The 14979-nt window shown below is 52.6% G+C and overlaps 1 protein-coding gene across 1 annotated transcript in view; it reads left to right on the forward strand.

Annotated features, from left to right (window-relative positions):
• Positions 1–2906: 2906 nt before the first annotated feature.
• LOC104008755 (chondroitin sulfate synthase 3) overlaps positions 2907–14979 on the forward strand; it is a 169952-nt gene continuing 157879 nt past the window's right edge. Inside the window, exons 1-2 of the mRNA XM_087742576.1 lie at positions 2907–3624; positions 5370–5653. Of these exons, the coding sequence (XP_087598702.1) occupies positions 2907–3624; positions 5370–5653 (1002 nt within the window). The remainder of the gene's footprint in view (positions 3625–5369; positions 5654–14979) is intronic.

Here is a 14979-nt window from a genome sequence, read left to right on the forward strand (position 1 = left end):
TTTCTACCCTTTTTACAAGACAAAACCCCCGAATGTTAAGAGACTCCCCCGCCATTATAACTGCCAACACACGGCACAGTGGACGGAAGGCAGATTTTCTCATTTCCCATCCCATTTTTGTTACAAAATGCTCTTTTGAGTTTTTGAAGCTACCGCCTGGCCCTGCCCTCTGCCATTCCCTCCAAACACACGCAGTGTGACGGTGGTGTCATCTTCTTATCCAATGCGTTACAACACGTAACAAGCCCCGGAGACATGAACTCGCGACGCCCAGCTGAACAAGTTGCTCTACCAAGCCCTTATTTCAATTGGAAAGGCGTCCTGGGTTCCGCTCCTTTGCTGAACACAGGCACAGGACTGCTCTTACTAACCACTAGATGCCACCCTTGCTCCTATAGAAGCCAGCCCAGTCTGTGCCCTGCTCTGTCCTTGGAAGCCCACAAACCTTCAACACATTTCCCCACGGTCTATCCAAATCCTGGTATAGCCTGGAACTACAAACCAGACATGCAGGTACACGCTTGTAATATTTGTGCTCCAAACAGCCTTATACTCAATTCCTTTACAAACTCTCTTGATAACACACAACACCTTAATGTCCATTTTCATCTTGGAAGCCTGTAAAAGGCTTTCGGGTCCCCTCCCAAGGGTCCGCCTGCTCTTTTTGTGACAAAAAGAAGCGCCGTTTCCCCAGCCGTCAGAGCTGAGGAGTCAGCCCAGCTGACGCTGACTGGCGCCATTGCAGCATACGCCGAAGCAATGGAAGTAGCTTCGGGTCATACACTGTGTCTGCGCAACCCCAGAGCGCTCTGGAAACTTAGGCCACCGTGATGATGGGGTTGCGTAGGCATGAAGGAGCCCTTACTACCGGAGGTCATACTGCGCACGACTCGCTGGGACCCAGCAGCCCCCACCTGGTGGCGGGGAGCGGGGAGGGCAGGAGTGGGAGAGAGCAGTTTAAAGTGGAAGCCTCCTCTGGAAAGCTGAGGCGCTCCGAAGACTGGAAATCCCTCACGCCATGGTGAAGGCGCTCCGAAGGACAGCCTTTCGCCTTAGCTTGTTGCCTGTTAGTAGCTCGGTGAAGAGAGACCCGGGCTGTGCCACCCTGTTGCTGGCAGAAGATCTCGGGTGGTGGTTCTGTGCCCAGACACGTTCCTCGGGCTGTTTCTCGGGGGGGCAGCGGAGTGAATACGCACGTGGGCCTGGTCCCTAGTGCCTCGCTGCTTGGCATTATGCATGCTCCAGCCTGGGTGCGCATAGAGAGGAAATCAATGCTGGGCTGCTTTGGAAAGGGCGCTCGGCCCTGGGCAAGCTAGAGGGTATGCTTCCTGAGCCTGATGCTCGCGCGTCTCAAACCCACAAAGAGCACGCAGCCTGCTCCCTGCATGCGGTGGAGGCAGAAGGGAAAATGCAGCGGTACTTCAGTAAGCGACCTCTGCCTAGGTAAAGACTATGCAGAGCAGGCTTTTCTCTTCTGCCAGGTGGGCGAAGGAACTTCTCTCTTTTGGGAAAAATCCTTTCTCTCGCCACTATTCTGTGACTTTTGCTAGCATCACCCAAGACCAGCTTCCCCACTCCTCCTCTCGCCTTGCCACCCGCACCTGACAATCGATAAAGTCCCGTCAAGTGACAGACAGCCCCATAGACTTGGCTGCAAAAATGGGCGGTTTTGCTGACAGCCGATGACACGTACGGATGCTACTGGGTCTTCAGTAAGGCAGATGTATTTGAGTGAAGCGACAAATGCACGCCAGGAACAATTCCTGGCTTTTGCCGGAGACGAGCATCTTGCACAATGAGATCAGGGACGCGCCTCATTAGACACGGGGGCTAGGAGGGAGACCTCACACTTCAGAACTAAGGCTGCCTCTCCAGGCAGAGCGGCCTGGACGTTTCATTCCTGCTGTCCGTCGTCCAGGGCTGCGGCGGCCAGTGCAGTCACCCTGAGGCCGGGAGGATGAGGAGGCTCTGCCCCAGCATCTCGGAGCTCGTGGCAGTAAGAACAAGAGCACGCGCAGGCTGTGGGAATCCACGCCACGGGAAAAGAGGTGGCCGGGGGGCTGCAGTTCTTGGCTGCAAAGGCGTTGGCCGGTCGGGGCCGGGGAGCGGAGGGCAGAGCAGGGGCGGAGGAGGCGGCTTCCCTCCTCCTGGCACTGCACCCCTGACCTGCCTCGCCGTGGCCAGCCTTGGGACGAGAGACGAGGGCAGGGTGGTGGCCGCCCTCGGGCGATGTGAAGCCGCGGCCGCGGAGGAGCCCCCGGCCTCTCCCGACGCGGCGGCGGGAGCGGGGCGCACCGGCGCCAAGCGCCGCGGCCGGGGGCACCCTCGCCCCACCGCACCGCGGGCGCCCGGCCCCGGCTCCGGCCCCGGCCCTGGCCCCGGCGGGCGGAGGGGGCGCCGGAGGGCGGCGGGGCCGCGGCGCGGGGGAGCCGCGGGCGGCCCCCAAAAAAACCGTTTCCTTCCGGAGCGGCGGCGGCGGCCGCCACTTCCCCGGCGCGGCTCGGGCTCGGGCACGGGCGGCGGCGCCCTCCGGGGTGAGGCGCTCGGAAGCCGCGGAGGAAGCCGGCTGAGCGGCGAGCGCCGAGCGGGGGCCGCCGCCGCCGCCGCCGTGTGGAGGAGGCTGAGCGGTGGGAGGGGCGGGGAGGGACCAGCCGCCGCGGCGACAAGGTGCCAGCGGAGCGGAGCGGAGCGAAGGGGCCGCCGGTAGCGCTCCGCCGTCCTCGCCGCCGCCCTCCCGCCCGCAGAAGTTGGAGTCGGGAGCAGCGCGGGCGGCCCGGCCGCCGCGGCGGGGCAGGGAGCCGCGCCGGGAGTCGCCGCGGGCGGGGCCGCTGCGGGACGGGGGTCGCCTCCAGCGGGAGGCGGCGGGGGGACGGCGGCGGCGCTCCGGGAGCCGCCCCGCCCGCGCCATGGCAGCGCGGTCGCGGAGAGCCTGGCTGAGCGTGGCGCTGGGGCTGGTGCTGGGCTTCACCGCCGCCTCCTGGCTTATCGCCCCCAAAGTGGCCGAGCTGAGCGAGAAGAAGCGGCGCGGCGCCAGCCTCTGTTCCTCCTACGGGCGCTCGGCGGGGCCGGGGGCGGCCGGGGGCGCGGCGGCGCCGGGCGGGCAGCAGGCGCCGGCGGAGGCAGCGGCGGTGCTGGGCGGCCCGAGTTTGAGGAGCAGCCCCTGGGAGCTGCCTCCGCCGGCGGCGGAGGAGGGCACGGTCTCCGGCCCCGCCGGCGGCGGGGAAGGGGAGCCGGAGGAGGAGGAGGAAGGCGGCGAGAAGCGGAGCGGCCGGCCCGGCGGCAGCCGCAACGGGAGCGGGGAGTGGGGGGGCGCGCCGGGCTGCGCCAAGCCCCGCAACTTCCTCTACGTGGGGGTGATGACGGCCCAGAAGTACCTGGGCAGCCGGGCGGTGGCGGCGCAGCGGACGTGGGCGCCCTCGGTGCCGGGCCGCGTGGAGTTCTTCTCCAGCCAGGGCTCCGCCGCGCCCCCCGGACTGCCCCCGCTGCCCGTCGTCGCCCTGCCCGGCGTGGACGACTCCTACCCGCCGCAGAAGAAGTCCTTCATGATGATTAAGTACATGCACGACCACTACCTGGACAAGTACGAGTGGTTCATGCGGGCGGACGACGACGTCTACATTAAAGGTGAGCGGGGCGCGCCCCTCCGCCGGCGGGAGGGCGGGCGGGCGGGCGGGGAGTGGCGGCCCGGGGTCCCGCGGGGGGCGGGAGAGGCGGTTGCCGCTTCGAGCCCCCGGGCGCGGGGCGCCGTGGCGGCGCTGAGGTGGCGGTGGCAGCCCCGAGGTGCCCCCGCGGGGCCGGGCCGCGGGCCGCGTCGGGGGGCTGAGGCGGCGGCTTGGAGGGCGGCGGGCGCGGTGAGCGGGCCCTGCGTGGGCGTGGGGTGCCGGGGCTGCGGCCCCCGCGCTTGGCGGCGGCGCGGCCGTCCGGGCGAGGCTCTGCCCCGGGCCGGCGGAGAGGGCCCGGCCCGGCGCGGCCCGGCGGGCGGCGGGGCTGGGCGTGGGCAGGGGAGCGGCGGGGCGGCGGCGGCCCCGCGGCCGGCCGCGCAGCCGAGGGGCGGCCGTGCCGCCTCGTCCCGCCGCCCCCGCGCAGGCGGCGGGCGGCAGCGGCGGGGAGCGCTGCCGGCTGCGTCCTGCTCCGGCCGGGCGGCCCCCGCCGCGGCTGCGGCTCAGCCCGAGGGCTTGGGCTCGGCGCTCGTGGGCAGCGGCGTTTTGGGCGCTGGCAGAAGCTCTCCGCTGGCTCGCTGACGCTTCGGCGGAGCAAACGCAGCCGCCGAAGGCTGCTTGTAAAGCTGCCGTTCTCCTCTGCAGCGTCTCTGGAAAGCGCTGGCCCCGTTTCCCTGCGAGCTCTGGAGCCCCGCGAGGCAAGGATGTTCTGCAGCCCGCGTGCTGTTGCGCTGCGCGCGTTGCTGCCGTTCCTCGCGCGGCGTCGTGCTCCTGGGGAAGAGCGAGCAGCTGGAGTTGGAAGCGCAGGCCCGGGCGGGGAGCGTGGTTGCTGGCGCTGTGGCGAGCGCTGCTGGAAGTTCACTGGAGGGGACGGTGTGCTTCCCTGGCTGTCACTGGGTTTTGTTGGAGTCGCCTCCCGGGCTGCTGCTCGTCAGCTGTCGTTCGTCTGCGACATGCTGGCACGCGTGCGGGTGCGTGCGTACGTCTAGACGTTGGGTGGCAGACGTCGGAGTTGTCGGTGGTTTCTCTGGGCTCATTTTGGAGTTGCAATGAAGCTGTCTTTAAGGGGTTCCAAGGTTGCGAGTTAGACCTGCCCAGAAGCCTTTAATTTCAAGTGGATATGACATGGCAGTTTCTTCAAAGAAGCGGGGCGGGGGGTTGAAGGAAAAGGGGGTAGGCATTGCGGCCCTGGAAATGCTCTGGAAGGGGCCGGAGTTTTCCCTTGTTGCCACAATTCCTCTGTAATCAAAGCTCTTGATCTGGGTTAGTTTCAGTTTGCTCTGGTCTCTTCCAAACTTCATCCTCTTGAAAGAGTACGGCGCGTTTTTCCTCCCCTGCCCTCCCCTTCCTCCCCAGCCTGGAACTAGGTTGGCAAAGCGTTGTACTTCGAGAGAGTTTTAAACTGGCAAAGGAGGGCTTTCCCTCAGTATTGGTTGAGCAGAAGAAGGTTCACTGGTAGAATTAAGTTCTGGTCGTATTGTGGCTTTTGGCTGAATGCAAAGGTCATTGTAATGTTGATGAATAATGAAACGCAGAGGAGTCTGTGCAAGGTCGACTCGTGCAAGGGTATTTTCAGTTCGGTATAGGGGACTGCATTGGCAGTGATTTCCCGTGAGAGTCTCAGGAGCCCGTGAGGTTTTCAAGCACGCTTGCGGTACAGGCAGAGAGATGGCTGGCAGAGAAATAACAGTAATCTTTTCTCTTTTTCAGGTGAAAAACTGGAGGAGTTTCTTCGCTCACTGAACAGCAGTAAACCCCTGTATTTGGGACAGACCGGTCTGGGTAATATTGAAGAACTTGGAAAACTGGGGCTGGAGCCTGGAGAGAATTTCTGCATGGGAGGGCCAGGAATGATCTTCAGCCGGGAGGTTCTGCGGCGGATGGTGCCACATATAGGTGAATGCCTTGGAGAAATGTACACCACTCATGAGGACGTGGAGGTGGGCAGATGTGTCCGAAGGTTTGGAGGAACTCAGTGTGTTTGGTCGTATGAGGTAAGTGAGGGTGTAAATTGCTGTTTGTGCTGTTTGTTTACAGAGTTTTACATCTTGCAACCTAAGTGGCTGTATCCGCAATCTCTCTCCGCCACAATTGTGTTTTAATGCGTGCATCCGAACGTAAACCGCAGAGTGTAAGGAAAAAAGAGAGGGAAGCATCCACGGCAGGTTGCTGCAAGCGTCTTTATTTCTGCTCGCGTCTTTCCGTTTGGAGTGGTGCCAGTTCCTGCAGCCGTGTTGTCAGTATTGCTGTGCTGTAAGTTGCTAAAGTGTTACCGTGAGGGTTTCTACATCCAGTCCTTGAGAGGGTGCTGCTGTATTTGAGGTATGCTGTTCAGGTTGGGTCTTTTTAAGAGCTTGTTTTGGGGTAAGCATGCGGCATATCTGTTTGTTCTGCATTGCAGGTTCTTAAAATATGTTGTGGTGTTGGAAGAAGAATTGCCTGTATTTTCTTAATGACTCGGCTGTGTTTGAATGGAGTTCATTCCTGGCAAAAGCACAACCAGGGAAACAGGGGCTGTTTTTTTTTATTTCTTGTATAGCAATGCGATTTGTTACCCCGCCTCTGCCTACGATACCCTTTTAACAGTGTTTCTCGACGTGTAAGAGAGTGTTAAAATGCATGAAGGACGCACACAGCGTGACCCATCTCCCTACAGTGAAGTCGTCGTAGGAGCAAATGACTTCACTCCATTTTCTGGAGTAATAAAGCTGCGTTGCAGTAGCCAGAAAGTTTGTTTGCAGTGCCGTAACTGAAGTTCAGGCCTATTTCTCTGGAAATAGCGTGGTTAGTGGCAAGACTGTCTTTGTAGATCAAAACAGACTAAGCGTGCGCCTGCCCGAAAGGGCAAAGGGCGATGGCTAATACGAGGAATGTGATTTTAGTTATGTTGACCGGTTCTTTACTATTGATACGTGCTTGCCCTTGTGGCAGTCCCTCGTTAAGCAGGAAAAAAATCATGTAAATGGGCCACTGAAAGAGGGTATGCACTATTAATGACAAAAAGACAGGGAAGGGAATTAATTTGGTGGGTAAGTCTTTCTCTGAATGGCCGTGGGGCAAGGTGGCCATTTTAAGAATGGGTTTGGTAGGCTACAGTGCCTGTGAACAGGTGAACGAAAGTAAATGTTGAATAGTTGATAGTAACGAGGTGGAAATCTTCGAGGTGGCAATCTTATCCTTTCCTTCCGAATGGAGAGGTGCTTTCGGAGACTGTTTCAGTAAATGTTGTAAATGCCGATGGAAAAGAAACCTCCCGCTGCACTGGTAGAGCAGGGAAGGCCTTTCTTGCGCAGCTGGGTATCAGTGTCGGAGTAGCGGTCCTTAATGAGACTTGCAAGCAGCGCGCTAGGTTGGCAGCTTAATCTTTTGCTCGGAGGTGTTTGGGCTGTGTGTGTACCAGGTCGTTTTCCAATCCGTAGGGGCATGTGATGGCTGCTGATCTGGATCAGACAGCAGAATTGCGGTTCTGCCTTGCCAGTTGTGCCTTGGAAGGGGTTTTGGTTCTGTGTTTGTGGTTTGTCTTCTTGGGAAGAAAACTGCCAATAGATGACATTATCACTGTGGTTCTAATTCATTTGGCTGTTGAACGTCAGGGAATTTGGGCTCCAGGCACTGAGCGCAAGTGGGCTCGAGCAGACGCCTAGGTTTACTTTCTTCCGTTTTGGAGACTGAGTTCTCTGACTGCCCCGAAGGTCAGCTTTGCATGGTAGGATTGGGGCCGGGAAACGGCAACTTTTTGGAGAACAGGTGTGTTTTGATGGGATCTGGAATGGAGTGAGAGCAGTGTTGCCTGCCAGGTGCTCTTGAAGGCCCTCGGTCTATATGATAAAGAATGGGAAAAGAAGAAACGGTGTTAGGATTGCAATAGCAGCTGCTCATTTCTGAGCAGTATTTCCGTCTGTTAGAAGAATCTTTGACTCTGTTGCTGGTACAGGTGATGCTCCGGAAGAGGCAGCTGATTGAGACAGAGCTGCCTAGGATTCCATGGCAGCGTTAAATCCGTGTGGAAGGGAAGGAGCACAGTCGGGCGTCCGGAGAGAGAGAAGTTGCCTTCGTGCTTTGGCGCGGGTTGTGTTGTGTAGCTGGTTGTTTGAAACAGACTGGTACTGCACCTGAAGAGAGTGGCGTGTTGCGGGTTGGTAAAGGAGTCGTTGAGAAGGGTGACTTTTTTTCCTAGGGCGCTGAAACTCTTGCTGTGTGCTTTTTCATTCCTGCCTTAGGTGAGCACCGCTCTTTGTGTGCTAGAAGGGGAATCAGACAGACATGCGCCAAACGGAGATTGGGGCCAGTGCTTTCTGCGTAGCCAGCTGCACTTGTGTCCTGAAGTCCTCTTGTCGTATGTACGTATTAAGCCGAGTCCTGTTGAGCTGCAAGATTTTTATGGACTTGGCGGCTTTTGGGAAGATGCGTGATTTGTGTTTAGGATGTGTTGCTGAAGACTAAGAGAAGCTGGAAACAGTTCCATTACCATTCATAGAAGCAGCAAAGCTCTAGAAGAGTTGAATCACTGTTGCATCTTTTTTTTTCATGAGTTTTCTTTTCTAAGAGCTGGAACGGAAAGTCTCTTTTTGGTGAGGATGAAAGCAATCCAAGTGTTCAAGAGAAGACCTGAAAGGCTTGATCTTTGCTGGGTGGCTCAGGTGGCGTAGGTAAGGCTGGCTGCCTGTCAGGGCTTATTCTGCTGCCGTTCAGAGTTAGCTAGTAAGCTGGGCTAGCTTATATGCGTGATATGCTTGCTTGCAAGGAGAGGGTTACAATGTGGATTCTTTTTCAGAGGTGTAGAAGCCTGTAATGAGCCACTCTGATTCTTGGGGCTTTCTAGAGTTTACTTCTCGTTGTGCCAGATGTGGAGCCAAGGCTAGAGGCTGGGTCTCCCAGGTACCAAATGACTTACGGCTGAGGGGATGAGTCTCCCCCTGTCTCTGCTGATGGAGCTCCTCCACTTTAAATAAAGAATTAGTCATGGGATTGCTGAGAGAGTGAATGTAATAGCAGGGTTTTTAGGGCAGGTGGGCGGAATGGAGGAGACAAACCCCTGCCCTCAGGCTGCAATTTGGCAGTTGTTCTAAGCGGACATAAATAGGGGCTTTCCGTGAAGGGTGGTTGCTCCTTTTGCTTGCTGTCCTGTTGTGCAGGACCTGTGCAGCCGTGGGGTGAGCTGGAGCAGGGGCGGGATCCCCTTGCAACCTGAACCTGACCACAAGTTGTTTTCTTCAGCTGAGTGGGTCCCCAGGGCAAAGCTTTGCTGAGCAGGAGCATCAGAAGGTCACGTTCAGCCAGGAATGAAGGGGCAGGAGAGTGTCAAACTGCCCCTGGTAGAACTGTGTCTTTGCCCCTGCAAACTGTGTCTGCTAGAAGCCGCTGTGTTTCGGATGGCTCATGTTCCTTCTACAGAAGATGCATGCTTGTTCTGATGTATTTGCCAACTCTGTCTTCCTTGATCCTCCGGTTTTGATGATGCCGTAGGGATTAAGGTGTACTAAACCTGGCCAATTTGTCTGAAATGTCTCTGTAAAAAGCCTTCGTTAGGTGTTAGTGACTTCTGCTTCCCCAAGTCAGTAAGAGTAGAGATTAAAAAGGGCCTTTTGCTTTGGTGCTTTCAGAATCCCTATTTCAAGCTAGCACTCTCTCTTCCACTGCCTTTGAAGCCTTGAAATGTCTTTCTTTAAATAAATGAAGAGATGAGCTTGATTTGAGTGACTCGTCCTTGTTTTATTCTTTGGAAAGCGAACTATAGTTAAAAACCTGAGACGCTGTGGTGTTCCTTGCTTTGCTAGTTAGGGGAGACTTGGCTACAGAGGGCCATTTGGACAAAAAGGCTGGCTGCTTGATTGCGTCCCGTCCCCCCTCTTTTTTTTGAGCGATGTTTGTGGTTTCAGAAGACCATTTTGTAATTTGTCACCTGAGTTTGTAACAGATCCAGTAGTGTAGTTCCAGAACAGGACAAAATCAAATGCAAGGCGTGAATTAAGGGGCTATACCAATTCAAGCAGAAATCAAACCTTGTCAGGGTGTAAATACTGACTATTGGAGAATGCTTTCTTCAGCAAATGAAAAACGACAAATGCAGCATGAAAGGATGTAAAGACCATTCGTCAGTGTATTTGGGACATCCATTCTCATGTGAAGTTTGTAAAGCTTTTCTTTTTTCCCTTTCTGTGTGAGAGAAAACTGTAGAAAATACCCTCAAGTTAGAAGGGACCCGTCAGGATCATCAAGTCCGACGCCCGCTACGCTCCTTTGAATCTGAAAAACGACCTTCATACAAAAAACTACATTTGTACAAAAGACCGCATATACTTTCTATCTTTTGGTAATGCATATGTTGATATTGAGGGAAAATATTGTACGTTGTATGGACAAGCAGTCCACATGAATGATTTGTATCTGTTTTCCCATTGTTTTTTTCCTCTTACAAAGTTCTATGACAAGCATAGAGTAGCATCTCATTACTACGACATTTTGGGTTTTTTTCGTAATACAGCTCTCTAATATCGTATTTGTTACTGATTCCCAGTAGTTAGAGTAAAGAATACAGTAAATGTCCTGGCAAAATGCCTCTTTGGATCAAACTGTATGCTCCAAAGGGTTCCCTTTGCAGTGCACTGGTACTGGGACTGCCTCCGGAGGTGCTGGAACCTTTGTAAGCCGTCTTCTGGCTTCCTCGAAAAATACTTTCTCTTTTCCTTTTTAATGCCAGTTTTCCTTCCTGATGTATTTGAATTTTTCATTTGAGGCTTTGTCTCTCTCTTTGGTGACGATATTGGTGGATCACAACTCAGCTTTGAGTGGAACGCTGCACCAAAGAAGCATTAGAGGTGGATTTGCCTTTGATGATGATAAGATGGTATTTTGCTCATTTGGGTGCTGGAATGATCAGGCTTCAACCAGCGGTACGTGCCCCCTCCCCCCCCCCACCTTAAGCTGGTGGGTTTGGGCGGCTTCGTCAGGTAGTTACGTAAATGCAGGCATCGATTTAAAAAAGCATAGAGCGAGCTATCAGTGACCCTAGAATAGAACCGCGTGGAAGAGTGGGTAATTAAGATTGTAGCAGGGGTCTGTGAGGGTATACGGAGAGGAACGGGATGATCCCAGAGGCCTCAGAAGGGTTTGCATAAATGGGCAATCAGAGACACAGGGTTGTGTATGTGCTCTCTTAACTATTTGTTATTAATAGCTATCTGATTACAGCAACGCTAAAGGTAGTTACCAAACTTTGTTACTTCATCGTGATTCCCAGCTGGGTAGAAAAGCGAGTTATATTTCCGTGGCGTTGTAGTATAGCGTTTCTGTGTGTACAGGACAGCAGCTAAAGTGCAACTGCTGAAATGCCTATGCTATTGCAGTAAGCGTGGTGCTAAAATGGGGCCATTGCTCTTGCCCTGCGAGGCTCTGTCTGATGCTCATGTGAGCCGCCTGCCCCTGTTGTGCTGTGCAGACTCCCTGCTCTTTCTCTGGCTTTGTAAATAGCCTCCTGTCATTCCTTTGCTGTTTTACGTGGGGAATTTTGGGAGGCTGCCCAGGGCTGCTGCCTGCCTTGGGTTCACGTACGCTGGGGCCTCCCTGTCTTCTTGCCGGTCCTTGATCCTGCAAGATCAGGTTGTCTGGGAGTTGAGGAAGTTCACGGTGAGAAAAGAGAGTCGTCCCTGGTACTGTCATGTTATTGAGGGTGTAAAGCGTTTCTCCCTGTAGCTGGGCAGGACTGCAGGAGTTGGAGATACCTTTTTGGGGGGCCTTTATTGTGAAGGGTTCAGGTGGTATTCCCAGAGCTAGCGTGGAGGTGTGCGCCAGCACACACAAGCCCGCAGGCAAGGCTGGGGTCCGCTGTGGGATGGCGTCCTTGCTGTGGAGCCGAGAGCTAAGGGGGCTGTTTGTCAGCCTGGCTGAGCATTAGGTTTTCCTAGGTTTCTGGCTTGTTTTTTTGCAGATGGGGCGTCATGTCTTTCCTGCTGTGCCCCAGGAGGAAATACTGCTCGTGCCTCTTTGGAGTTTGACAGCTGTGTAATTCTGACTCCTGGTACGGAGTTACCAAGGTGCTGGAGGCCTCTGGGGGTGTGTTTTCATGTCCGTGGTGTGAAGACAGCATGGATCCACCTTCCGCCCAATGTGCTTTCTTCTAAGATGCCAGCAGCTATTTATGTGCAGGACTCTGTGGGCTAGCTAACAGCTTTCTAGTCTGTTTTGAATGTTTGTACATTCTTAAAGGAAATATTTCAAAGGTTTTCCCCTGTAAGAATAAGCTCTTGTTTGAATTACCAAAGCATCCCACAGCCAAGCAAAAGACAACATTAGGAGAAGTACTTAAATGATTAAAAATGTGGTTTTAGTTCTGCATATGGATATCATGAACCATCTCTCAGCCTGTATGGAAATCTAAAGCTAGACAGGTTCAACTTTTGTCTCATGTTTGCTCTCATTTTATTGGCAATGTTTTCTCCAGACTCTTGTGCGATTGGCATATTGGAGGTGGTATTTCCACGCAAGTCTAGTGCGGAAGGCTAGCTGTTCAAGTGTGTTTAAGGCTAGCGTTCGACATGAGGCGACGCAGTGGTGGCGGAACTATAGTAAGAGTCACCTCGTTTAAACCCATCGCATCATCACTCTTGATGGTGCCTGCCACATTATACAAGGAAGAAGCTTGAGTTTTGAAAAGGGACTCGCAGATGAAGAACTTGTCTGCTTTCGGATTCAGTGCTTGAAGTGCATCCATGAAACAAAGCGCGGTGAAACCCTGATGTTTTCACTTTTTGCCCTGAAATAGTTTTCTGTGCTTTACCTTAAAATCAAGTAAACCAAACCACATGGGAAGCCTTGGTTTCTATAGATATTGGGGCAGATTACCAGGTGACTGAAATAGGACAGAGTTGCTCCAAGTGTGTATAGTCTTCTCAAAGACACTGATAGCCCACAGGTTGTTTCCTCCCGCTGGCTCCCAAGCCCCAGAGGTGCTGGGTTTTGTTCCTTTTTCTGGACTGTTCTTTGTACCTCCTCTTGTCCCGACTTAGGAAATCTCCCAGAGAGAACGTTTTTTCTGACTTTCACTTTCCAACTTGCCGTCTTTTGGTGAGATCAAAAGAGGGGCTTCTGCTGCAATAGGAAGTGCTCACAAAGAGAGAAGGTCGCAGTTGTAAACAGGGAGAGTTACAGAAATTATTTGAAGGAAGGGCTAATTCCGTGTACTTCTATTTCCCTTGGTATTTCATGAGATGTCAAACGCAGGCTATATTTCTTTTATTAGGAGAATAAGCTTTCAAGGTGCTCTTCCAGTGCTGTATGTTTCTTGGGAGCTTTCTGCAAGTAGACAAATAGGTATGAAGTGCAGCTGGATCATTTTAGGTCTTCCGACTTGCTTTCTTCTGTGGTTGTCATGGCCAAGGTGGTTTCCACCTATTTTCCGTTCTTACGTGAGAAGGTATGTATGAAGTCATTGGATGTGCCGCTGTAACATAGGCTCTCACATACGCTTTTATTTAATGATTTGCTTTCATCAAGTAACATGAACTATTCAAAGAATACATATATTGATTTGAAGTGGAGCAAGAACAGCTACGCTCTGAGGAGTTTATTCCATCTGAGGAGTGCCGGCCAATGATTTCAGCTGGAGATGAGTGCACGGGTTGGTTACTCTTCCGTGCGTGTTTGGAACTGGGCAGCAAGCAAATGTGTAGTTCCACCCCAGCTGCAATCTGTTTGGCTTGCTGGGTATCAGCCTAAGGGAAGATTTTTGGCCTGCTTTTAGGAATTCTTGTAAAGCATGCATATACTTTAGGAAACAAAGAACATCTGAAAGTAAAGGTATACTTTTAGGAAGTTGTGGCGGAGGAGAAGCAGCCTGGTAACTGATAGCAGGCTTCTTGAATGCTGTTTTATGTATGACGTAGTCTTGAAATGAACGTAGGGAAGGGAAGGTTACCTTTCCGTTTAGTTTTTATTTAGCGCTTTCGAGACACGTTTTCCACAGTCACTTTCCCCATTGGCTGAAGTTTTACCTTTTGTAAACCAACCTTTGTGAGCATTTAAAAATGAAAAAAAGAAGAGGCTGATGTCAGTCTCTTCTGGAATGTGCTGGTCTAATCAGGCCGTTGGAATATTGAAGAATAAAACCTGAGGTACTGACGGGACAGATTGTTTGGTTTTGGGTTTTATTTTAATTTGTAGTTTGTGATAAATGATTTAGAAACTTGGAATTATTCCTTTTAATAGCTTTCCAAGAGGATTGTCATTTGGTGCCTTGGTTTTTTTTTTGTGCGCTTGACACTTGGAAAGATTTTATATTTTGAAGATTGCTTTAAAGTTCGTTTGAGTCCTTCAACGTTTTTGCTTTTTGTTTCTTTATTATTTTTTTGACAACCATTCAAGGGCAAATTAACATCGGAAGGACAATAATTGGATCACCAGGGACGATGCTCCTTTTGACTCTGCATTTGCTGATATCAGAGAGGTGTTTGTTCATGGGGCCCTTCCTGAGTGCGGCATGTGTGAAGGAGCTCCTCCTGGTGTGGAAGCAGGTGCACGAAAGAAACGCGGCATTTCTTTAGTTGTGTACGAGGCCGCAGTGCAGTGGAAGGATATGTGGCGTTAAGGACTACCTGAGGCATACGCTGTAAATCCACGTGCACAGAAAAGTGCATTTGTACGTACGTATGCATTTATTTAATGTTTGTGCCTAGTTGATAACCAGGCTCCCAGGGGCATAAGTGAAAGTCCTTTGGAGCTTTTAAGCTGTGCTTCTAGGTATTTATTGCAGTCTCTCTCCTGTAAAGCTTAAGAATTTAGCTTTCAGCTTGTTTTTCATTTGTCTTCCTAGTTACATCTGTGCCCTTCTGTTCCGTATATATGTGTATTTTGGTTTCCAGCTTCAATTTCACGTAGCTTTTTGACTTTCCCTTTTCTTTGAAAGCTTTTTCTTTCCAGCTGCAGAGTGTAGCACGCCTGTTCTCATCCTAACTTTCCATCACCAAAGGGGACTATCTTATGGATCAGCTCTTATCGTGCCAGAATTGCACAGCTTCCTGTTGCTGATCGTGATAAAACGTGGTGACTTTTTCTGTTGCTTTCTATCAATTTTGGGGAAAATTTCCTGAAGTGCATGAGTCTCAGTTCCAGAAGTGAGGGAATTAGAGCTAGGACAGATGTAGCCGATGACAAAGCTTTTAGGAAAGTGCTTAACTCTGCAAATGAAACAGTTTTGTTATGTGCTATTGATACTTTTAATCGTTGTATTAAAATAATTTGTTAGGTACAAATCTCTCCTGCTAGAATGAACGAAAGCAGGTGCTAATATTTTGGGTTCTTCTTTTCTTCTACTCTAAATTTTTGT

The sequence above is a fragment of the Nipponia nippon genome, unplaced genomic scaffold (genome assembly GCF_047370975.1).
Source record: "Nipponia nippon isolate SJK-2023a ecotype South Korea unplaced genomic scaffold, ASM4737097v1 scaffold_8, whole genome shotgun sequence".
Lineage (NCBI taxonomy): Eukaryota > Metazoa > Chordata > Aves > Pelecaniformes > Threskiornithidae > Nipponia > Nipponia nippon.